This window comes from Lathyrus oleraceus, chromosome 1 (assembly GCF_024323335.1).
Source record: "Lathyrus oleraceus cultivar Zhongwan6 chromosome 1, CAAS_Psat_ZW6_1.0, whole genome shotgun sequence".
Lineage (NCBI taxonomy): Eukaryota > Viridiplantae > Streptophyta > Magnoliopsida > Fabales > Fabaceae > Lathyrus > Lathyrus oleraceus.
The window spans coordinates 83083040-83110085 of NC_066579.1; the positions used below are offsets into that span (position 1 = coordinate 83083040).

At 35.2% G+C, this 27046-nt stretch overlaps 1 protein-coding gene across 1 annotated transcript; it reads left to right on the forward strand.

The window, feature by feature from the left end:
* The first annotated feature begins 22797 nt into the window (after positions 1–22797).
* On the forward strand, positions 22798–24116 carry LOC127117434 (probable xyloglucan endotransglucosylase/hydrolase protein 26). The gene is made up of 4 exons (XM_051047447.1): positions 22798–23011; positions 23125–23225; positions 23355–23548; positions 23629–24116. Exons 1-4 carry the CDS (start codon positions 22849–22851, stop codon positions 24035–24037), a joined length of 867 nt encoding a protein of 288 aa, XP_050903404.1. The 5' UTR covers positions 22798–22848; the 3' UTR covers positions 24038–24116.
* Positions 24117–27046: the final 2930 nt, after the last annotated feature.

Consider the following 27046-nt stretch of genomic DNA (forward strand, 5'->3'; position numbering starts at 1 on the left):
CACAACAAGTCAAAGTTTTTGAAAGCAAAGTGTGAAAAGGTTTAGGACAAAGAGGGTATGGATGATGGAATGTAAAACTTCTTAAAAAGGTTCACCTCTTGAAATCATATAGAAGATGATTCAAGTGTGTCCTTAGGAATGAGCAACAAAGCAAGTAAAAAAATAAAAGCAAGGTGATACCGGATGCCATCAATGGTCTTATACCAATCTCACAAACAAAAGCGGATATCGGATACCACTAAATGGGTTTACACCAATCTCCTAAAACAAAACAAAACTTGGATGTCAGATGCCAATCTATCTGGACTTATACCAACCTCCAAAGGATGATCATAGGAATACAAATGCCAACAACATGGACTTATAATTGCATCCTCACATACAACAAACAAATAAGCATTTAAGCAATGGACATGAGTGACCAAGTGAGATGGTCTTACACTCTATCCCTTCCAAATCATAGGAACAAAGGCCAAAGAACATGGTCTTACAATTGTCCTCAATGGGTAAACTCAAACATGGATCACAAGGAGTATGAAATGATGATTATGCACTAATGAACAATTTATGATGATAAGTGCACCAAGGCAAGCAAGCAAACATGTACAAATGCAACAAGCAATCAATCAAACAAAGTCATTTAGCACCCACTATAACCAAACAATTAGGCTCAATCAAAGGGTTAGACTTAAGAGTCAACTGGAATAGGGTAAATTGTGCTCTTAACCTTGACATTGAGAGCCAAGGTGAAGCAGATGAAAGGATATGAGGGGTGTGCCTCATCACTCTTATCCCTGGTCAGGGAGAGCATTGAATATCAGAAGGTGTGGGAGTTCAGAAAGATGGAACTCTCTCCACAAGTTAGACTCGATAGATCTTGGGTTTTTACTCACTATGCGTCAACACATGTGGTGTGAGCAAGGTGAGTGACTCACAGAAGAGTAGGAGATAGGCTACGTATATCTTTTGTCTACCAATTGCCTCACATGAGGTCTTTACCTGCTTGGGGACAAAGTTAAACAATCACAAACATTGCCTCTTAAGGAGGACTTCAGACAGTTGCCTGGCTAAATAACAAGCCAGGTCTTCCAGACTACATGGAGACAAGAGAATCTACCTCAATGCTTAAGCAAAGAAAAGCAATAGCAAGTTCTCAAAGGAACTAAAGCGACTATGGTACCTGAAATCAATCAAATATAATCAGTATACCAATCACAAAGTCAAAACAGACAACTCAAGAACCAACAGACAACACAATCAATCACATGTGCAAAGCACAAACTCAAAGCAAATGAGTTAGCATCCTACAAAACAAACCAAGTTAGTTCATGATAATCAACCAAATTAAATCAACTTGAATTAATCTCCTTAAAGCAATTGCTTCTTTAACTTGAAAAAACAACTCAAATGTGAGAAGTAAGACCACTAGGACAAGCCTAGGGTCAAAAGGAGGTGAAAAATTCAAAACAGCAAGTGAAAATTGATCAAAATCAAGATTTATCAAATAAGCCCAGTTGGTCCCATATCAAAAACATTCACCAATTGCATTTCATAAGCTAAACATGTCAAACTATGCATTTTGGAATCACATTGGAGCAAACAGAATGATCACAATCAAACCAATACCAAAATAGCTCAATAAATCCCCAGAAAATTCAAGCTTAAACATAACACAACCAATGAGCTACATATCAAATTTCATGCTATTTGGACTAGAGGAAGCCAATCAATTAAAATCAACAAGTCACAGCATGTTCATACAAGCTCATACAAGGTATCAAATCATATATCAACTTTAGGCAAGTGTAAAACAGAAATGGCATAAGATAAATGAACCACACCAAAGCTAAAATGAAGTTAAACATGTTAAGAATCAATCCACAAAGTTTCAGCTTCATATGATAAGGCATGAGAATTTCACAAAGCATGGAAGTTCCACACTCAAAAAGAATTCACAAATGACCAAACAGCAAAGCAAAATCCCAATCAAATAGGAAATGAATCTAAAAAATCTACAAACATTCATGCTCATACTAGACATACAGAAGGAGATACATGCAAAATTTCAGGTCATTTGGCATAGCACAAGTATGGAAAATAAAATCCAGAACATGAACAAGACATAGTGTGACACCAATTATCATACTCATGAAGATCACATCATATCTCTCAATCCAGAAACTCAAAAATAGAAAACCATATATCAAAATGACCAGGAATGAGTCTAGAACATGCATGTAAAATTTCAAGCATTTTGGAGCAAGCATCAAGATTTCATGAATGAAATGGCAAAACATATGCAAGAAACATACATGACCAAAGACATTAGACCAAAATAAAACACAGTCGTGCACAACTTGAGTTATCATGCTCATAAAAAACTAGAGAAAAAATGGAAATGGGTGCAAAAATCCCCACACAATTTGGATGCTCCATGAATTATTTATGAATTTTTGAAGTTGAATCATGAAAATGAAATAAACATTTAAACATAAAATGAAAAATAAATGCTGCAGTGGCAATTTGGTAAATACAGCGCTCACTAAATGAAACGTTGCGTTTCATTTAGTGAGGTGGCAGCACGTGAATGGACAGCGAACGCGGTAAACACAAATTCAAAATCAAAGCATGGCAGCATAGATCTGGGCGCGTTCTGGAAAAGAAAATTGAAGAACTCATCGTGTTCTTACACCTTCAACATCATCATGAACAAATTCACACAGAAATAGACAAATCGCATATGGATCAATTCGTCTTTCATCAAGGATCAATAATATCATCCTAATTTCTTCTAAAATTCAACACAGAAAAAGATTCGATCGAAGAAAGTTTTGGCAAGCAGACTTCAAATCAAGATTTCTCCATAAATACTTGATGGATTAGCGCGATTCAAATTGCATTCTACTCTATGTTGCAAGATCTATCTAAACCACATGTCAATTTCAGGAATCGAAGAATTTGAAATCTCACCTTGTGATGAAGCTGCTGTTGAATCCGTGTGAATCTTGCCTGGAATTGCCGAAACAGATTGCTTATTGTGTTGTAGAAGGTGAATGCCAGTGGAATTTTAGCTCAACAGTGCTCCAACTTCAAGAAATCTCAAACTGCCATGAACAAGTGCTTCCTTCAACAGCTGCGATTTAGGCTTGGATTCTGCACAATTGGCTTCAACAGAAACTTAATGATACCTGCAAATGAAGATTAGTGCAACAAGAAGCAGAAAGAATCAAGAATTTCGATTATCCAAGTGAAAAAAGCTTGAGAAGAAAATGAGAGGATTTGGAGAATTTTTGGATTTTGATCTGAGATTGTGAATGTGGATCTGGATTTTCTGTTATGATTAGGTATATATACCTCTTGTTAATCAGTTGTGCTAATCATGCTTAGCAAAATGGAATTGGATTAGCAAATTTCACATGTTATGCAATTTGGCACAAATGCCCCTATGTAAGTGTGATCAATGGAACAGTGCAGAAATCATGTGCTAGCAAGTCACAAATTCAATTTCAAGGCAATTAGAATTGGTTTGGCATGAAAAGGATGCATATTTTCAAAAATGATATTTTCCCACCAAAATTCAAAATGAAATCACTTGAAAAATGACCTTTTTATGTGAAGATTTTTGATGAAATGTGATGATGCATCATGAAAGTTCATGTCAAATGTGGTTTGCTCAAAAAAGAATCACCCAATTTGGCCTTTCCATTCAAAAGTTATGGCACTTTGAATTTCAACTTTTTCTGAAAATGATTTGATCATAACTTGCCAACCACACATGAGAAATGAGTGTTCTTGGACTTTTTGGAAAGGTGAGAGCAAGATCTTCAACTTTCATGTTGGACAAAATTTGATTTGAAGCTTGGTTCATGATGTAATTTTGAGGAGAATGACTTTCCATTTTGGGCAGCTGAAAATTACAGGTCCTTACTATTTTGGGAAACTTTTTGTCTGACCTCAAATCCTCCAATGATGACCTTTGAAATGTCATATGAGGCTTATATGGACATGAATGAGACATTTCCAACCATCTCACACCTTCCAATCCCTGATTAAATGTACAGTTGACCACAGTTGACTTTGCTAGGGTTTTGGTTGACTGAGCCATGCTTTGATGAATTTTAAGCCTCTTTCTCTTGAGATCTTGATTCCAAATGATACCATAACTCATATGAATCCTTGATGAATGATCATGGTGCCCAAATTCTTCAAGAATGGCCACCATCCACTACTCAATGAATGATTTGACTGATTGACTGATGATTGCTTCAGCTGCAAGAAACAAGGTTAGATGACAATATTTTTGTACTTTTGGTTAGTAAACAAATGAAAAGCAATGATATACAAATGCTAGACATGCTTGGTGATCAAGAACCACACTCACAAGATACCCACCCACTAGGAGGGAAGCAAGGTGCACAATGATCCTTGAGGAAATAAATGATATGATATGATACGATGCCATGAGGGATCTTAGGGCAAAAATTGGGGTCTTACACCCTTCCACCCACCATATCCTCTTTTTCCAGCACCCCATCCATATCATTCTCTACTGTAATTTCCTCACTTTTTTCACTTGTCAACTCTTTACCACTCCTCGTGACAATTGTTTTACAATGCTCCTTTGGATTGGTTTGAGTGTTAGCGGAAAAGGAAGATCTTGCATTTTGTTCCGATAGTTGCTTCGCAAGTTGGCCTACTTGATTTTCCAAATTCTTAATTGTTGCCTCGTTACTCTTCTGATTTGCCATGGAAGCTTGCATGAATTGTTGAAGAGTGTCCTCTAGATTGGAATTTCCTCCTTGCGATTGTTGGCCTTGAGAGTTTGGGTGTTGATAGGGACTTTGTTGCTGAAAATTTTGATTGTTGAACCTTAATGGTTGATAGCCTTGATTGTTTTGTGGTTGATAACCTTGATTGTTAGGAGGTTGTCTTTGATAGCCTTGATTTTGATTGTTCACATAACTCACTTCTTCTAGTGGAGGACAAAAACCAGTAGGATGATCTCCTTGACATAATTCGCAACATGCTACTTGATGTCGAACTTGAGACCCTTGAATTTCCTTCATTTGCTGTGGAAGCTTGGCCATTTGTTGAGTAAGCAACTCCACTTGTTGAGAGAGTAGCTTGTTTTGAGGAAGAATGGCGTCATTGGTATTTAACTCAAGAACTCCCGGTTTACGTTGTGAAGGGCTACGGTCATGTTGACTTTGGCGATCATTGAGTGTCATCCGATCAATAATGACTTTAGCTTCTTCAGCATTCTTTGACATAAGAGAGCCACCCGCGGTAGCATCCAAAAGTGTCTTGTGAGTTGATTGGAGCCCGTTTAAAAAAATATGGATTTGAGTGAGCTCATCAAAACCATGACCCTTGCATTTTCTGAACATTGACTTGAATCTTTCCCAAGCCTCATTTAAAGACTTGTTGCTTCCTTGAGTGAATACCGCAATAGCCGTTTTGGCTTCCATGAATCGGGATTGAGGGAAATATCTTTCTAAGAACTTTTCTTCTAACAAATTCCAATCCGTCATCACTCTTGGTGCTTGATCAAGGTACCACTCCTTTGCCTTCCCCACTAAGGAGTGTGGGAACATCCTTTTGAATAATGCCTCTTCACCCGTTTCATCAATTCCCGTAGAACCCGCAATCTCATAAAATTTGATGAGATGGGTATACGGATCTTCATGGTCCATTCCGGTGAATGGATTTGCATAGAGAAGTTGGAGGATTCCGGTCTTCATCTCCGTATTTCTTCCTCCACGGGAAAATTAAGCATTCCTTCTTGGACTATTAGCGGACATTTCGGTACGATTGTCATCCGCCATGTTTCCGTCACAAGCCTCTACAACCACTTCTTCGATTTGAACAAGTGCAGAAGTAGATGCTTCTTCTCTTCGGTTCCTCTCTTCGGCTAGTTTCCTTCTTTTTCGTGTTTTGCTATTGAGCTTCCTAAGTGTTCTTTCAATCTTGGGATCGAATTGAAATTGCTCCTCGGTAGCTTTTCCTCGCATGCACTAGAATCTACAAAACTAACAAACCAAGTGAAACACAAGAGGGATAGTAATAAAAGTAACAAAACTTAAAATAATGAATTATTGCAATGCTTGTAATATCGACACCAATCCCCGGCAACGGCGCCAATTTGTTGAAAAGTATATCTTCGGCAAATATTTTTATATCGTATCCACAGAGATTGGTTGTTATTACCGCCGTTCTATAATCCAAATTGTTATAAGTTTAGAAAGTAACCAAGTTGTTTTGTTTGGAAAGTTATCTTTTTGAGTAAAATGTCACTAAAACAATAAAATGGTTTTAATCAAATGTAAAAGCTTGGCAAGATTGGAGTTCACTATTCCAAGTGCTTATATTTCCTTATGATAACTATATAGATTTAAGATTATTGATGATGTTCAAGTATCCTCTCAATATCATTTATGTCTAAATGATATTGTGATAATCACTATATTGATCCTTAGACGATCTCTCCACCTAACTATCAATATAGCAATCTTTAATGATTGATACAAAAGAAGAGTAATGAATAAATCTATCTCTACAACTTATTCACTACTTGAAAATCTATTTTATGTCAAGACTTAAATAATCTCTTTCAACAACTACTCAAATCTGATTTTCAACTTAGGGCAAAAATAGCATTCAATATATCAACAATCTTTTATCATATATATGAGTCAAATGGAATACATAAACAAATGAGAATAGCTACTACCTCCAATCTTGAAAAAATGGGGTTTAGCTCCTCATCATCATTTTCAAAAGCAAAAGGCAATGGAATAGAACTTTGTTTTTCTCCCTTACAAAGTATCCAAGTATCAATGTGTGAATGTGTTATAATGAATATCACTTTCCATTCTGATTTTCTAAAAGGGTTGACATTTCCTAAAATGATCATTTCTCATCTAAGGCTGAAAAGTTCCCCTAAGGCATACACCAGAATGGCAAAACACAGTTGGCCTTGAAAACAACACACTTGACCAAAACAGCTTGCTGGATTCGCAAGCTTCGCGACGCGAAGGGAGTTCGCGGCGCGAACTGAAGCTGCTTCATCTTCCTTGCCTTGCAAGCTTCATTCAATTAGTCTTCCAAGTGGTATTCTCCAAAATTGGGCCTCCAAATTGCATTCAACACCTCTTCCATATAATGATATTGCATTCCAAAAGTTCTCTTATCCAAAAATTCTACAAAACACTACGCCAAAAACTGGAATAGACAGCGCACCTTAGAGGGCGCTTTATTACAAAAGCGCACTCTAAAGTGAAGAGAAAAAATAAGGAGCGAACAACTGGAATAGACAACGCACTTTAGAGGGCGCTTTTGTAACAAAGCGCCCTCTAAAGTGAAGCGAAAAAATAATGAGGAAATGGAGTGACACCAATAGAGGGCGTGTTTATGAAAGCGCTCTCTAAGTCCATGTACATTTCCAGTTTATAAGGCGCTTTTGGAAAGTCTTAGAGAGCGCTTTTAGAAGCGCCCTCTTAGGCCCCCTTTAGAGGGCGCTTTTTTTACACAAGCGCCCTCTAAGGTCCCCTTTAGTAAACATTAAAATTATAACATATACTGCATGTCTCTTTATTTTCCCTCGCTATATGCTATTTCGTTTACGTAATTGGGTTTTCTCTCTACTGCGATTACTCTCGTCCTCCGTTCGTTCTCCCTCCCTCACCGTCGTCGTCGCCGTCGCCTTTTTCTACTGCTGCGTTCACGTTCATTGAGTTATCTGCGTCCACCGTCGTTGTTCACTTTCTTCTCCATCGTTACCGTCACCTTGAAGGTATTTCTCTCAATAGTTTGTATTTTCAGGTGTTTGATTATGGCATTTTCTAAACTGAGTTTTACATTTTGTGCATTATGTTGATTAATGTTGTTTAGGGCAAACAAGCACTATATGGTGTTCATGAGCACCTTGTTGAAAATCATTTTTTGTTATTTTTTTGTGTATGGTTTTGATCACTGAATGTTGTATGTTGTATGGTTATGTAAGGTTTTTTATTTCTGATTGAAAACTGATGTCATTTGGAGTGTGTTTGAGCTTGTGCTTGGAAGTTTGATGATTATGGATGCAAGTTTGTTCATGTTCCAAACACCATAAGTTTGCATTGGTCTTTTGTATGCAGTAGGTGTGTGTGAGTTTGTATTCAATAATGATGAAAAAAAGAGAGAGTTTAGATTGTTGTAACATGAGAAAAATGGAAGGTATATGAATGTGTTTTTTGTGTAGCTTCACGAATATGGTCATTGTCTTACTTGGATCTTATTGAATCATTTCTATATTACAGATAAAATGGCTAGTAACCAAGACGATACCCATGACGCGAGTGGATCACGTAACAATGTTGAAAATGAAATCAAACGAGGATTGACTGTTATGAAGTCAATCATTCGTGCAAGAGACAAGGGTGAAAAATTCGAAGTACATTGGAGTGCTGAAGACCAACTAATTGAGCCTAACGATTCAATGTTGGCAAGTTACATTGGTTTCCTTGTTCGACAACATATTCCGATTACATGTGATAATTGGAGAAGTCCGGAATTGAAGGTTGGCAAAGAAAAAATATGGTCCGAGATACAGGTACTTACCATATATTGTTATATGTTTTTTTGTTGACTATTTGTTGACCATATATTGTTATAATATTACTTATAATAACACACTCCATGTGTATGTTTTTTAGAGATCCTTTCACATCGATGAAAGCCGGCAAAAATATTGTATTCAATTGGCCGGAAAAAGACTCCGAGGATTTCGATCCTTTTTGTCCAACAAATTTCTCAAGGATGAGGAAGGAAAATTTGTTGAAGCAGAACGGCCAATGAAGTATGCGGAGATTATTTCAGCCGAAGAATGGGATAACTTTGTCGCCAAACGAAGAAACAAAAAATTCCATGTAATGTCTATTAATTATGGTATTATACAATTGTTAAGTTACTTGATTCTGATATGCCTTAAACTTTTTTATCCAGGAAGTAAGCGACAAAAATCGGAAAAGGGCATCAAAACCCGCGTATCCGTACAAAAAAGGGCGTACGGGATATGCACGGTTACAACAAAGAATTGTGAGTATATTCAAATGCTATGAGCTTATACATTGTCACAATATGTTATAATTGATGATCTTATAATCTGATTCAATGTGTAGCTAGCCGAGGAGAAAAGTGACGCAACATCTCTTCCGGAGCACGTATTGTGGAAGGCTGCTCGGGTTGGGAAGGATGGGGCTGTCGTTGAAGCGGTTCAAAATGTTTATGACGAATGTGTAAGTATATATAACATTATTTCTTTAATTATATCAAAAATTTTGTTAGACATATAATTCATTTTTAATCTCCTCTAATAATATTTCAGGAGACTTTATCCCAAACCTTACCTTCAACCGAGGTCCAGGATTGCAGGAGCCTACTTAGTCGAGTACTAAATGTTCCTGAGTATTCCGGTCGTGTGAGGGGTAAGGGTTTTTGTGTGACTCCGTCGTCATTTTATAAAAAACCAAAAACAAAAAATCCTACCAACAAAGAGGTGATGGAGACCTTGGCGGAGTTAAGGGCACAAGTACTCGAACTGCAAAAGGAGAATGCAAGGTATAGAGAGGAAATGCGCGGTTCCGAGGCAAAAGATACTAGTGACCGAGCTAGTATCAATTGTCAACCGAAATTTCCCGAGGTAATTATATATGTTATTATGAAATTAAAATAGCACTTTTTTATTTGACACATATACACGTTAACAATAACATATTTATTATTGGTTTAGGGCATTACACCTTGTCAGCTGTATCTATCGTCACCAACTTATCGCATAGTTGGCAAGGGAAAAGTGCACAACACTTCGGGTGAATTACTTCACCATAATCCCCTCCCGGTGGGATATATGAAAGTTTCGGTTGACCTTGTATTAGATACGGACGCACTTCTACCATTACCTGACGTTGTTTCAGAGACAACGTTGATGCGAGATGCAGTCGGATCCTTTGTTGGATGGCCGTCAGATCTAATTTTCCCAGATGCCGAGGTATATATGTTCTAAATGATTATGAATATTTAGTATTCACATTTCAATTCAGCTACAATTATGATATTTAATCAATCCTTATTACATGGTAATGTTAGACTCCTACAAGACCCATACATAAAGCTGGTAAAGGGATTTCAAGACGCATCGAGTCGGTTGCATCTCAAAAAGAGGTACAAATATATATACCCATTGAATTATATACGCAACGATTCTGTTGCATCACAAAAAGTCATGATTTAATTTATATGAATTTTTAGGTTCCCGGTCGAATGTTGAAAAAAGCTGGTAAGGATATTCCAACGAAGTCCGGGACAAAAACAAATCCTAAATCTCAAAAAGAGGTACAAATATATATACCCATTGAATTATATACACAACGATTCTGTTGCATCACAAAAAGTCATGATTTAATTTATATGAATTTTTAGGTTCCCGGTCGAATGTTGAAAAAAGCTGGTAAGGATATTCCAACAAAGTCTGGGACAAAAACAAATCCTAAATCTCAAAAAGAGGTACAAATATATATACCCATTGAATTATATACACAACGATTCTGTTGCATCACAAAAAGTCATGATTTAATTTATATTTTTAGGTTCCCGGTCAAATGTTGGACAAAGCTAGTAAGGAAATTCCAACGACGTCCGGGACAAAATCTCAAATTATGATGCGTCTTGAGAAAATTGTGGAAGAGTCAGATATTATGCACGGCGCCATCCGTAGTGTAGATATGGATGAAGGTGTTTTCGGAATTGCTCATTCCGAATTAATTGCAAAGGAGGACATGCAACAACTTTTTGAACACGAAGAATTGGGCATCGTTGTCATTCATACATACATAAGGTACTCCGATCAATCTATTATTTACTTAGTTGAACAATTTATTTACACATTTCAATGAGTAGTCTAATGTTTATTATGTTTCTATTTAAGGTATATGTATGACACATTGATGCGGGGAACTGAATTGTGTAACCGATTCAATTTTATTGCTGCTTCCCGTATCAACACAATGTTTATAACGAAAAATCCAACATCCGTAATAAATGAACTAGTCGATAGATTCATGGTGGCTAGCGATAATACTACACCCAGTTTGTATTTTTTACCGTTTAATTCTGGCAACGGGTTAGATTTTCTTTCTAATAATTTCATTCTAATCTATGTATATCTTTTACGTAGAAAATTTTCATGCATCTAAATTTTTGTTTTATTTTACAGTGGTCACTGGGTGTTGGTTGCTATGGATCTTTCGAGACTAATGGTGTATTATCTCGATTCATTACCGGGTAATTGGAGTAAATATCCGAGTATGAAGAAGACGGTTGACGCGTAAGTGAAATTCCCCTAAATATTCGTGTGTATTTGTATATTTAATTATGTCTGTCAGATTGATCTCAATATACGTTTTTATTTTGTTAGGGCAATACTAAAATTTAGATCGAAAAAGAATTATCGTAATAGGAAGGACATTACCTGGGTCAGAGTTCAGGTATATATTAAGTTTCTTATTTTTGCTTATAATAGTGTTTGTTTTTTGCTTATAATAGTGTTTGTAAGAAATTAACTATATATATATATATATATATATATATATATATATATATATATATATATATATATATATATATATATATATATATATATATATATATATATATTGTTTGTTTTTCTGTGTAGTGTCCTCAGCAAAACAATTCGATCGATTGCGGATTTTTTGTATTGAGATTTATGAGAGATATCATTGCGTTGAATCGTATAGACATCCCAAAAATGGTATGGAATAATAACTTAGGGTTTATTTTAATATTATCGGATATTTCATCTAATTTGTTACTAAATCATGAATATGTTTTATTCTCTTAATTGTAGTACTTTGACGAATACAAATCTTACTCAAGAGCTCATTTGGATGAAATGAAGGATGAATTGTGTCAATTCATTATTGATCATAGAATCATATAGGTTGTAGTTGTTGTACATATATGTATGCAATGTTGTTGTACATGCATGAATATCAATATATTAATGTTGTATATATGGAGGATTAATGTTGTATATAAATGGATTCATGTTGTATATATCAATGGATTAATGGTGTATAACATTGGATTAAAGGATGAAATCAATATGAATTTTACACTTTTGCAGCATGCGAACAGGTTCCCAATTAAATACCCACTATTTTTCAAACAATTTTTTTTAAAATAACTAACACTTTAGAGGGCGCTTTCTGTAGGAAGCGCCCTCTAAACACTTTACATTGACAACTTTAGAGGGCGCTTTGTCCAGAAAGCGCCCTCTAAGGTGGCCCTTTATGGACCACTCCAGAGGGCGCTTTTTTCTGAAAGCGCACTATAATGTGGCCCTTAAAGGGCCACTTTAGAGAGCGCTTTCTCCAGGAAAACAAAGCGTTGTCTTTACCTATGCCAGCGCCACTTTAGAAGGCGCTTAAAAGCGTTGTTATAGGCCAAAATAAGCGCCCTCTTTTCCCTTATTTGGCGTAGTGAAACTAACAAATATGTTAAATAACTATTCAAAACAAAATAAATTAAACCTAATTGAATTTATACAAAATAGTGAGAATAAAAGTGTATAATTACATCAAAACTTGGTAAAAGGGACCAATAAAATGATATAAAAAGTAGTACTAATTGGTCCCTAACACATGCCAAGCACATTCCATAACTTTTCAATAAGAAGTATTGTAACCAAGCAAGACACTTCCTAGCTTCAACCATACTCGTCCGTATTTATTTTCAATGCTCGTCGTGTTAATCTTACCTTTTCAATACTCATCCTTATTGATTTCCAACACTCGTTCGTGTTAATCTTACCTTTTCAATACTCGTCCGTATTGATTTCTAATGCTTATTTATGTTAATCTTACTTTTTCAACACTCGTCCGTGTTAATCTTACATTTTCAATACTCGTCTGTATTGATTTTCAACACTCGTCCGTGTTAATCTTACCTTTTCAATACTCATCCGTATTGATTTTCAGCACTCGTGTATGTTGATCTTACCTTTTCAATACTGGTCGGGGTTGATTTCCAACACTCGACAGTGTTAATCATCCTTTTCAGTACTCGTCCGTATTGATTTCCAATATTTGTCGGTGTTAATCTTACCTTTTCAATCCTCTTATGTATTGATTTTCAAACGCTTGTCCGTGTTGATCTTACCTTTTCAATACTCGTCGATATTGATTTCCAACACTCGTTTGTGTTGATCTTACCTTTTCAATATTCACTCGTATTGATTTCTAAAACTCATATCTGTTAATCATGCCTTTTTAATACTCGTCTGTATTGATTTCCAACACTCGTCCCTGTTAATCTTACCTTTTCAATACTCGTCTGTATTGAGTTTGAACACTTGTTTGTGTTGACCTTACCTTTTCAATACTCTTCCATATTAATTTCCAACACTTGTTCGTATTGATCTTACTTTTCAATACTTATTCATATTGATTTTCAACACTTGTGTGTGTTGATCTTATCTTTTCAATACTCGTCCGTATTGATTTTCAACACTCGTCCGTATTAATTTCCAGCACTCGTTCGTGTTGATCTTACCTTTTCAATACTCGTCTGTATTGATTTCCAGAACTCTTCCATGTTCATCTTAGCTTTTCAATACTTGTCTGTATTGATTTCCAACACCCATTTATGTTAATCTTATGTTTTCAATACCCGTTCGTGTTAATCTTACCTTTTGAATACTCATCCATATTGATTTCTGAAACTCGTTTGTGTTGATCTTACCTTTTTAATACTCGTCTGTATTGATCTTACCTTTTCAATACTCGTCCGTATTGATATCCAACACTCCTCTGTGTTGATGTTTCCTTTTCAATACTCATCCGTATTGATTTCCAACACTCGACAATGTTGATCTTACCTTTTCAATACTCGTACGTATTGATTTCCAACACTCGTCTGTGTTGATCTTACCATTTCAATACTTGTCTATATTGATTTTCAACACCCATCCATGTTGATCATACATTTTCAATACTCGTCCATATTGATTTCCAAAACTCGTCCGTGTTAATCTTACCAATTTAATACTCGTTCGTATTGATTTGCGACACTCGTCCGCGTTGATCTTACCTTTTTAATACTCATTCTATTGATTTCCAACACTTGGTCGTGTTGATCTTACCTTTGCAATACTCGTCTGTATTGATTTCCAACGCTCATCCTTGTTGATCTTACCTTTTCAATACTCGTATGTATTGATTTCTAACATTCGTCTGTATTGATATTACCTTTTCAATACTTATCCATATTGAATTCCAACACTTGTCCGTGTTCATCTTACCTTTTCAGTACTCGTTCACATTAATTTCCAACAGTCGTCTGTGTTGATCGTACCTTTTCAATACTCGTCCATATTGATTTCCAACACCCATCTGTGTTGATCTTACCTTTTTAATAGTCTTTTGTATTGATTTCCAACACTCGTCCTTGTTGATCATACCTTTTTAATACTCGTCCGTATTGATTTCTAACACTTGTCCCTATTGATCTTACCTTTTTCAATACTCTTTCGTATTAATTTTTGACACTCGTCTGTTGTTAGATGCCCAAAAGTGCTTAATTGAGCTATCATATGTGGGCATCTTTCACTCTATTTCCCTGCTAAAATTGTCAAAATCACCTTGGTTTTTGATGAAATGCATTACATTGATAAACAAGCCTGGTGCCTTTGATTTGTGTGTTATTGTGCAGAAAGAAGGCATGAAATAATTGAAATTGAAGACACAAGAAAGTTGGCAAAGGAAACAAAGCTCCAGTAAATTGTCAATAAATTCGTCAGGCGAGCTGACAGCGAAGGTGGTAGCGAGTTCGTTCTGTTTTGGTGAAATGCGCAGCCAGCACTCACTCGCTAGGCGAAGCGCTAGCGAGTCCCCAGCGAGCATTCCAGTAGCAAAACCTCTCAACCTCGCTGGGGCGAAGGTTGAAGCGTGTCCTTCGCTAGGCGAAGGTATGTTCGCTAGGCGAACATGACAGTTCAGCTGACCCTGTTTCTCTGGGCGCAGGTGCCTTATGTGCCCATATTAGACCCTCGCTAGGCGAGCCATTCTGCTCGCCTAGCGAGCATGATAGCCCAGCAGAGGTCTATAAGTAGCAGGTGCCACTTTTGAGCACCATACCTAGTTTTACCTCATTTTTCCACTTTTGTACTTTTGTTAGATATTTTTACAGCATTGTTCTTGGGAGCTTTTATGCCCTAATTTTCATTTCTCTTCATCTTAGAACCATCTTCTACAAAAAGAAGGTGGATTCCCATCCAACTTCGATTATCCGACTTGGATGTTGATCAACCTTCTTTCCTTACTTGCCGACCAAGCTACCATGAAAATGAGTAGCTAAGTCATCCATTTGTCAAGGTTAGATGTAGGTGATTACTAGCTTTGTGTGTAAATGTAAGGATCCTCATATGTAAACTCTTTAATGGTAAATATATGATGAAAACTTTGTTTCTATTTAAAACTCTTTGTGTTGGTTTATGATCGAGAGATGTTTACCGACTCTTGACCTAGGTTTTCATCCAAACTTGTTTGTTAGCTAGAGATAGTAATGAATGATTTTGTTCACCATAAGGTTGAACCAAAAAGTTGTCATTTTGATAGATTGTGTTCGAGAGAAACAATGGATCAAAATGGCAAAACTCACAATGTGTGTTCGAGAGAAACATATTGAGAGGACTTTGTGAAATGATTTATCATCTAAAGGAGTTTATAAGATTGTTGACCGAGCAAATACATGCAAAGTGATCATTGAAACCTAACTTTGGCAATATTTCTCATTTATTCAAACCAAAACTTTTACCGCAATTTATTACTTTTTATGCAAGATAACTTGATTAAAACCAAAACCCTATTGTTACATTGAGCTAAGATTAATACAACCATCGAACGTCGGTGATATCTTACAATCCCTGTGGATACGATAACAAAAACCCGACACGAAATATACCTTCAACAAAATGGCGCCGGTCTATAAGTAGCAGGTGCCACTTTTGAGCACCATACCTAGTTTTACCTCATTTTTCCACTTTTGTACTTTTGTTAGATATTTTTACAGCATTGTTCTTGGGAGCTTTTATGCCCTAATTTTCATTTCTCTTCATCTTAGAACCATCTTCTACAAAAAGAAGGTGGATTCCCATCCAACTTCGATTATCCGACTTGGATGTTGATCAACCTTCTTTCCTTACTTGCCGACCAAGCTACCATGAAAATGAGTAGCTAAGTCATCCATTTGTCAAGGTTAGATGTAGGTGATTACTAGCTTTGTGTGTAAATGTAAGGATCCTCATATGTAAACTCTTTAATGGTAAATATATGATGAAAACTTTGTTTCTATTTAAAACTCTTTGTGTTGGTTTATGATCGAGAGATGTTTACCGACTCTTGACCTAGGTTTTCATCCAAACTTGTTTGTTAGCTAGAGATAGTAATGAATGATTTTGTTCACCATAAGGTTGAACCAAAAAGTTGTCATTTTGATAGATTGTGTTCGAGAGAAACAATGGATCAAAATGGCAAAACTCACAATGTGTGTTCGAGAGAAACATATTGAGAGGATTTTGTGAAATGATTTATCATCTAAAGGAGTTTATAAGATTGTTGACCGAGCAAATACATGCAAAGTGATCATTGAAACCTAACTTTGGCAATATTTCTCATTTATTCAAACCAAAACTTTTACCGCAATTTATTACTTTTTATGCAAGATAACTTGATTAAAACCAAAACCCTATTGTTACATTGAGCTAAGATTAATACAACCATCGAACGGCGGTGATATCTTACAATCCCTGTGGATACGATAACAAAAACCCGACACGAAATATACCTTCAACAAAATGGCGCCGTGAGCAGTTTCTGCTTCACGCCAACTGGCCTGTGGACACGCCAGTGTATAGTGAGGGGGTGGGCGCTGATGCTGATGATGATGATGATGTTGATGATGAGGCTACCGGTTCTGAGGCCGGTAGCGAGGAGGAGTCCTGAGCCCTTAGTGGGTTAAGTTTTTGTATTTTTTCAGCTTTTATGTCATTTCTATTTGTATCTTGATTTTCGTATTGTACTATTGGGGTGTTTTGTCCCCCATGAACAAATTTATATTTTCAGTTAATGTTAATTATTTATGTTTTTAATTTTGTGTGTTTAATAAATTTTTGGTTGACTGAGTGGCAAACCCTTCTAGATTGGTTGCTCCTCAAGAAGTACCCAATGAAGGTGCATCCGAGCTTGGATGGCAATGATAAGAATAAACAAGTGAATGAAGCTAAGGTACATGGTTACCTTCGGCTAGAATTTTAGAATGCATTAGGAACTTTTCTCTTTTTGGTAAATTGAATATTGTCTTTTTGCAACATAATTGAATGAATGTTTCATCTAGAACTTAAAACCACAAATTGTGAGGAAACCTCCATTGTACACTTAAATGCTGGATTCTAATAAGTCTTGTTGATTCATGAGATTCATGCTTTGTCTTTTATTACTGTGAAATTGTGGAAGCAATTAGAAATGATCAAGGCACTTGTTTTCTTTTGAGCACAACTACATCCAAAAACAACTTACCTGTGAGCAGAGAGAGTATTTGTTAACCCCTTTGAGCTTAAACAGTTGAATCTCGGCTTGAAATAAAGCGAGATCTCAAAAATCTTTTTTTTACAACCCGGAAAATCTTGATTATTGTTCTTTTGCCGTAAAAAGTTAAGAGCATTCACTTAGGGTGAGTAAGAAATAAGTTGGGGAGAACGAAAAAGAATCGGTAAGTACCACAACTCTTGAAAAAGAAAAGAAAAACCGAGCAAGCATAGAAAAATATATGTATAGAAAATATAGAAAAGAAACATCTGTTTTGTATATATGATGTGAAAGAAAAGAACAAAAATAAAAAGAATGAAAATGAATGCTTGCTTGGAAGAAAAATACTGAAAAATAAAAATTGAGTTGTGGAATATGTGTTGTGAAGGTTTCAAATAAGAAACAAATGAAACAAAGTCGAGTAGTGTGAATAATACTGTGAATGTCTCTTTTGCATCGGCACTTTCGTTTCAATGGCCTTAGAAATGACCCTTGTTTGTTAACCTAACCAAGCTTCAACCGAAAAGCCCTTAGTGATCTTTATGCTTCCACAGTACCATTTATAATTGTTAGACATTGTATGAATCTATTTGATTTCTTCATTGTTTGTTAGAGAGTGAGATTAATCCCGCGGTTGCAAACGCGTAAAATCTTCATTCCTTATTCGAAGAGGAGAGATAGGATGATTCATTCAGAATAGTACTGTTGTAGATAGATAAATATTTTGCATTGCTATTTAAGTTTTAGTTCTTGTGTATTATTTTATTCAAACCGTTGGAAACTTGTATTTGCTGATTTCGCTTGTGTTTGAGCCGTTTATCCAACTTCGGAGAAACCATTTTCTTAAAGCAAATCCTCTTGTCCTTCAAGAGGCATACTTTGCTTGAGGACAAGCTAGAATCTAGTTGGGGAGAGTTGTTAGATGCCCAAAAGTGCTTAATTGAGCTATCATATGTGGGCATCTTTCACTCTATTTCCCTGCTAAAATTGTCAAAATCACCTTGGTTTTTGATGAAATGCATTACATTGATAAACAAGCTTGGTGCCTTTGATTTGTGTGTTATTGTGCAGAAAGAAGGTATGAAATAATTGAAATTGAAGACACAAGAAAGTTGGCAAAGGAAACAAAGCTCCAGTAAATTGTCAATAAATTCGCCAGGCGAGCTGACAGCGAAGGTGGTAGCGAGTTCGTTCTGTTTTGGTGAAATGCGCAGCCAGCACTCACTCGCTAGGCGAAGCGCTAGCGAGTCCCCAGCGAGCATTCCAGTAGAAAAACCTCTCAACCTCGCTGGGGCGAAGGTTGAAGCGTGTCCTTCGCTAGGCGGACATGACAGTTCAGCTGACCCTGTTTCTCTGGGCGCAGGTGCCTTATGTGCCCATATTAGACCCTCGCTAGGCGAGCCATTCTGCTCGCCTAGCGAGCATGACAGCCCAGCAGAGGTCTATAAGTAGCAGGTGCCACTTTTGAGCACCATACCTAGTTTTACCTCATTTTTCCACTTTTATACTTTTGTTAGATATTTTTACAGCATTGTTCTTGGGAGCTTTTATGCCCTAATTTTCATTTCTCTTCATCTTAGAACCATCTTCTACAAAAAGAAGGTGGATTCCCATCCAACTTCGATTATCCGACTTGGATGTTGATCAACCTTCTTTCCTTACTTGCCGACCAAGCTACCATGAAAATGAGTAGCTAAGTCATCCATTTGTCAAGGTTAGATGTAGGTGATTACTAGCTTTGTGTGTAAATGTAAGGATCCTCATATGTAAACTCTTTAATGGTAAATATATGATGAAAACTTTGTTTCTATTTAAAAATCTTTGTGTTGGTTTATGATCGAGAGATGTTTACCGACTCTTGACCTAGGTTTTCATCCAAACTTGTTTGTTAGCTAGAGATAGTAATGAATGATTTTGTTCACCATAAGGTTGAACCAAAAAGTTGTCATTTTGATAGATTGTGTTCGAGAGAAACAATGGATCAAAATGGCAAAACTCACAATGTGTGTTCGAGAGAAACATATTGAGAGGACTTTGTGAAATGATTTATCATCTAAAGGAGTTTATAAGATTGTTGACCGAGCAAATACATGCAAAGTGATCATTGAAACCTAACTTTGGCAATATTTCTCATTTATTCAAACCAAAACTTTTACCGTAATTTATTACTTTTTATGCAAGATAACTTGATTAAAACCAAAATCCTATTGTTACATTGAGCTAAGATTAATACAACCATCGAACGGCGGTGATATCTTACAATCCCTGTGGATACGATAACAAAAACCCGACACGAAATATACCTTCAACATCTGTGTTGATCTTACGTTTTCAATACTCGTTCGTATTGATTTCAAATAATTGTTTGTGTTGATCTTACCTTTTCAATTCTTGTCCGTATTGATTTCCAACACACGTCCATGTTAATCTTACCTTTTCAATACCTGTCCGTATTGATTTCCCACGCTCTTCCGTGTTGATCTTACCTTTTCAATACTCATCTGTATTGATTTATAACACTCGTATGTCTTGATCTTACCTTTTCAATACCCGTCCATATTGATTTCCATCACTCGTCTGTGTTGATCTTACCTTTTCAATACTCGTTCGTATTACTTTTCATCACTCGTTCGTGTTGATCTTACCTTTTCAATACTCTTCCGTATTAATTTCCAACACTCGTTCGTTTTGATCTTACCTTTTCAATACTCGTTTGTATTGATTTCTAACACTCATTTGTGTTAATATTATCTTTTCAATACTCGTCTGTATTGATTTCCAACACTCGTCCATGTTGATCTTACCTTTTCAATACTCGTCCGTATTGATTTCCAATACTTGTTTGTGTTGATCTTACCTTTTCAATACTCGTCTGCATTGATTTTCAACACTCGTCTGTGTTGACCTTATTTCCCTCATCACTCGTCTATTTTGATTATTTTTTAATTCATAATATATTCCTCTCAAAGTATTCCTTTCTACTGGACTTTGGCCTATTTCTAATTTACTATACCATAAGTTCTCTACCTTTTGCATGGAATATAATCAGTTTGCTTTCCAACCATTGTTCTTATGATTTTCATGTGCTTTCTAGTACCGTGTTGATGTCATCTTTATCTTTATCTCCAACCTCAGAGTTGATGATTATCAGTTGTTAACCCAATCGCAATACTGATGTTGATCGTATTTTGTTTCCAAAATCCAAGTTAACCATTTATCGCCCTAGTCATCGTACTAATGTTCATCATTATTGTTCCCAGTCATCATGCTAACGCCATATAATTTACTCCCTCAACCACAATGCTGATGATTAATCCTTCTTTTAATCCCTTTAGTGTTTTCTCTTCGTCTTTTGTGCAAGAAAATTTATTCCCCAGGAAAATCTGGCTTACCTTTTGCAATATGTCTCTGCCTTTTGCACGAGAAAATATCAATATCCGCTATTTGCCAATCATCGATATACCCTTCGTTACTTGTCTTTTGTAAGTGCACAATCAATCCTCCTACCTTTGTGGAACCCTACGGGAATATCTCAACAACTAATACCTGCCAAAACTTGTTAGTAAAGGCGAAACAAAAAAATATTTAAATCCTTCTACCCATCTTTTCTCTTCCGAGTGCAAATTTTTGGGTCTTTGTATTTAATCATCTTTTACCTCGATTTTCTGAAAGTCGTTGTTATTCATACCGCCAGGTTTAAGAAGATTAAATAGGGGCAGCTGTCATACCCAAAAATTTGCCCTACCCTTCTCATTTTATTTGGCTCATGATCCTCATTTCATCTGCATACTCATAATCATCTAGGACATTCATTTACAATTGCATTTTCAAATAAGCTTAATTGATTCAAAGGTTTATTATTCATGACACAAGTGTTTGAATTATGACAAGCAACCTATCAAGCTCTGTGAGCTAGGGTTCTTCTATGGCATACTTGGGAATCGAGCCTAGGAGATTGTGTTGCACTCGATTTGGGATGCTCATCTTTGGGACCCAAATCTTTGGTCTGTGACTTTGATCTTTATGGACTACATCGTGGAATTGAAATTGATTATTGATTGCAATTTTGACTTGGTCAAAGTCAACCATGAGAGGTTGACTCTTGGTTAACCAACTTCTTTATGGGTTTTTTCATACACTGGTTCATTGGCTACTTGGTTTGGATTCAAGACAAGGCATTTTAATTCAAAATTCATGTCAGACTCAAGATTCATGTTCAAATTCAAGTTCAAATATTCAAACAAATGCAATTTTGGAAGAAAAACATTTTTCTTAAAGCACAAGACACTTATTTCCATTCAAGACCATTTTCACTATAAAAACATTCAAACATTCATTACAACATACAAAAATCAAGTCTATATAAATTACATCATTTTTGACATAGAGTTGACTTTTGACCTACGGTTGATTTTTTGGACTCACAGTTAACCAAAGTCAACTACCTATCTTAAGACCTTTCTCCTTTACTTACAAGCTATTCAAGATTTCTTCACATGCCATAAACTTCTTCATAATTCACACCTTGAATCCATGTCATGCCATGTTCCATGTCTTGCCATTTGATAACCTTTACCAAATTCTTCATGATCCTTGCTATATCTCAAGCCTAACAATCCATCCCACAGCAAGTGAAAATGAATTAGCATTATGAAACTCAACCCATACAAATCAAAGCATGAATATGACCAATCATCAACCTCGGGTGGATAGCCGCTAATATGTTTGTCATAGTTATTACTAGTGATTAGGCTATTACCAAAATTTCCATCATTCGGTTTATTTGATAATCTCTTAAACATTATAGTAATAGCCAATCAAAATTCACAAAACTATTTCATAATATAATAATAATTGCTAAATTTCTATAAAATACAATATATTCCTAACTTATCACGCGGTTTCCATTTGAGCATAAAAATTGGACCATGCAGTTTCCATTTGAACTTATTTTCTGATCTATTCATGTAAAAATGCGGTTTCCATTTAAAATCTTGTATTTTGCCTCAATCTATAACATACTTCTACAATAAAAAAAAATCAATGTAGTTGACATGAATTTTATGACTCTCACTTTCAAATAATAATAATAAATAATTTCCAAATATTTATAATGTTTTCACACCAGTCCTATATAAAGACATTAAAAACCAAAAGGAAGAGCATACAATTGCAAGTTTTCAAGTTCATAAAACATCAAGGAGTTAATATGGCAAAATTTGAAAAATTGTTTACTTTGTCCTTCTTTATTATTATACCTAACATTATTCAAGTAGATGCAAATTTTGTCAAAAGCATGATTATTGAATGGGGTGCTCAAAATGCATTACTTTGGGATGATAATCTCCAACTTACATTGGATGAAATCACAGGTGAAATTAAATTATGAACCTTAATTATATTAATGTTTGTCTTTGTTAATAAATATGTGTATTTACATTGACATATTTGAGTTGAAATATTTAGTGTTTCATTTGAATTGAAGGAAGCGGCGCTCGAACAAAGATACCATTTTTATTTGGATCCATTGAATCACGAATCAAACTCGTCCCTGGTAACTCTGCAGGAACAGCTACATCCTACTTTGTAAGTTCAACTAGAAGATCCAATAAAAAATTTGTTTTTCATTAAACATAAATAATTAAAATGCATAAAAAACAATGAATTTAATATTTTGATATAAAATGTTACCTCATTTGACAAAAAAATGTGCAGCTATCCTCCTCTGGAAATCAACATGATGAGATAGATTTTGAGTTCTTAGGAAACATTTCAGGACAACCTTATATTGTTCATACAAATATCTACACACAAGGAAATGGAAACAGGGAGCAACAGTTTCATCTTTGGTTTGATCCTACTACTGATTTTCACAACTATACTATTCATTGGAATCCAACCGAAATTGTGTAAGTTCATGATAGCATCTTTCTAATGGTTGCACCTTTCTAATTTTATATACCGTAATCTTTATTATTTATTGTGACAGGTTTTATATTGATAGCATCCCAATTAGAGTGTTTAGAAACTATGAAAATGAAGGCATTGCATACCTTAACAAACAAGGCATGAGAGTTTACACAAGTATATGGAATGCAGACAATTGGGCCACTAGTGGTGGACTTGTTAAGATAGATTGGAATTATGCACCATTTACTGTGAAGTTTAATTATTTTAGGGCAAGGGCTTGCAAGTGGGAAGGAGCTACTAGTATTAATCAGTGTGCTTTAAATATAGCTGCAAATTGGTGGACTTCTCCTAGATATAAACAGTTGAGTTATACTCAAATGGGGCAATTGAATTGGGTTAGAGACAATCATATGATCTATGACTATTGTCATGATACTAATAGATTTAATGGACAAATGCCTCCGGAATGTTTTAAGGCACAATTTTAAACATAAGAATTAATGGCATGCAAGTTAGCTAGAAAGGGTGTTTTTTTTTCGTTTTTCTATTTAGTTATTCGGTGTTACAAATTTTGGGTCTTGATTTTATTTTTGTATTTTAAAAAATTAATAATAAGTATTATTTGTCTGTATACTGAAATATTCAATTATTTTACTATTGTCTATCGTAATGATAGATTTTTATTGGGTTTAAGGATAACTCAGATAAAAGTGAGGAAGGACAATACATGGGTGTACTTGTTAAATGCGTGGCACACCGATGTAGATTGGATTGGTCAGTTATTTTTTATGATTTAGAGTTAGTTTATGATGGTGAGAAACCATATTTTTTTTAGGTGTTGTATGTCATGAGGTTGAAGTTGAAGTATTTATAGAAACTCTTATTTCTTAATTACGAAGTTAATGAAGTGGTTTAGCTTCTATTACTAAGGAGATGTGCTTGTTTTTTCTAAAATTAGGGAGGAGACACACTAAAAAAAAGTGTGCAATAGCTGAGGTTAATTATCCGGAGTTTTATAAAACCCCTTTAAATTAGATTATGAGATGACATTTCATAATTAATGTGTCGTTAAAAACCTTTACTTTTTTCACTATTCCACTTGTTTTACTTTTTATTTGAATTTATTGAAATTGTTTTAACACTTGCAAAAAAAATTCAAAAAGGTGCCCAATTTTTTTAAAAAAACCTTTTTTTTTTTAAATTATAGAAATTAAATTTAAATTTTGTTTAACAATTTTAAAGATATAACAAAGAATGATAAAGAGAAAACTTCTCTTGAACCTTCGTATAACCTTATTGTTCGTGTTCTGCCATCTCAAATCTTCATTGCTCGTGTTTTCCCCCTACTTGTTTCATCTATCGTTTACCAATTTTTCTTTCACGATTAAGGTTAGCTTTGTACATCCTGGAAATTATCTGACCGACTCAGGATATCTATTTTCAATATTGGTCGAGATGGTTATGTAAGAGACGCAAACCGGCACACATAGGCTGACCCCTGATGTTGAACAATCGGGTCCCTTAACAATTAAGAGGTAGACTAAGAGTCATATGAATGTTAGTCTCCATCCCGAATTTTATTAGACCCCAGATATGATTGGTATGTATCCTAGGGATTTTATGAGATCAGAGAATTATTATGAGCCCGAACAACGAGTTCCGTATTCATCACAGACTTAATTGATTGGGCTTTAAATGAACAATCAAAGGTCAGAAATCGTTACAAAATGATTAATAAATCAGTTACATATCACTAATTGTCATAAATGATTCCAAATACTTATTAAGTTCATTATAATAGTTAAATAAATAGTTATGTTTATTATGATTATAAAATCTATTTATTGTAACTATTTAGTAGAAGGGGGAAGGCTCACAATATATAGGTCTTGAGACAAAAAAAAAGGGAGAGCACGATGAATAAACATTAAAAAAAACAAATCGGTTAGGAATTTTGGACCACTAATAATGGTGATTGTGAACCATATTTCAATCAGAAACACTTCAATCAAATATTTATGACATTTCCTCTCTACCATCATGAAAGTTAACCTTTTAATATTTTAGTAAAACATTTGGCCTCCATTGTAAGACCCGGTAAATCTGACATGGGTCACCACTTCAACAACGAAGAATAACATACTCCCTTCGTCTTATAATAAGTGTCTTATTTGAGATCTGCACGGTTCTTAAAAAAATGATTAGATGTATTGATTTTGATGATAAAATTAATATCATTTATTAAAATATCCTTATTTATTATAGTTAATAGAGTTGTTAGAAAAAAAAATGAAAGTTAATAAATAGGGATATAATAGTGGAAAAAAATAATAAATATTATATTGATATTTTAAAAGAAAATTTATTTTGAAAAAAATGAAAATGAATTTTTTTTTATTAGAGCGAAGAAGAATCATTTCAATTCAGGACAATTTCTAGGTAGCTATCCCACTATCTGGGCACTTCCGATTCTTCAGCCGGGAAGACTACCCATAATGTTACTATCAATGGCACAACAACTCTACTGTGATTAAAAATGGCGACAAAGAGAAGGATCTCCGAGGAAGATGTCAGTGATCCTACGAAAAGCACATAACTCATTAAATGGGAAAACAGATGAGCCACCTTACAACTCGGGATCTTGAACGGTTCTTCCTGGTAAATGTATTACCTTCGACGTGTTTTTCCAAAACAGGAAAATACACCAAGAGGGAAAGAAACTCAGAAAAATCGCTTAGCCTAACAGCTATTGCAAAGCTCATCGATAACCTAGACAGAGCTTTTAACTTCAATCGCTCCAATGGTCATCGTCTCATTCAAATGGATAAGAGATACAACCATGTAAATACTAAACATGCTTTATGTGAATGTTAGGAATTTGTATTTCTAAACTAGATTGATGCAATATCATCATTAGAATATTTCCCATGGTATTCACATAGAGATAAATTGATGCAATATATAATGGACTCATTTTTATAAATTGATGCAATATATTAAGTGTACTGCTTCCAATCATTAATGATTTTGATATGCCAAAGCCATTAATAATATTTTTTAGAAAGGCAAAAAGAAGCTGATGAGAAAATGTTGAACTGATACCAACAGTAGGCAATGAACATGGGATTTAGATGAAGTTCATGCAACAGTGCCTTTCAAAGTGGTGTTGATAATAATGCGAAGCTTGCAATTGATGAGGTGAATTGAATTCAGCTGCTAATTGACCAAGATGGCATGACCTATGAGTTAAAACCTCTGAATTATCAAGCTCATGAAATTCTTGCCTAATTGTCAAATCAATATCGTCGGTTTTTACAAAAAGTAAGAGTGTACATTTCCTGCATGGAGATTGCAATACTTCCTATTATCATCGCTTGGCAAAAATTAAGGTGGCTAAAAATCTAATCTATTATGTTAACAGGGAAGATGGAATTCGAACCCAGAGGAAGGAGTTAAAACAACATTTAAGTGCCGATAACACTAAAAGACTGAACAAA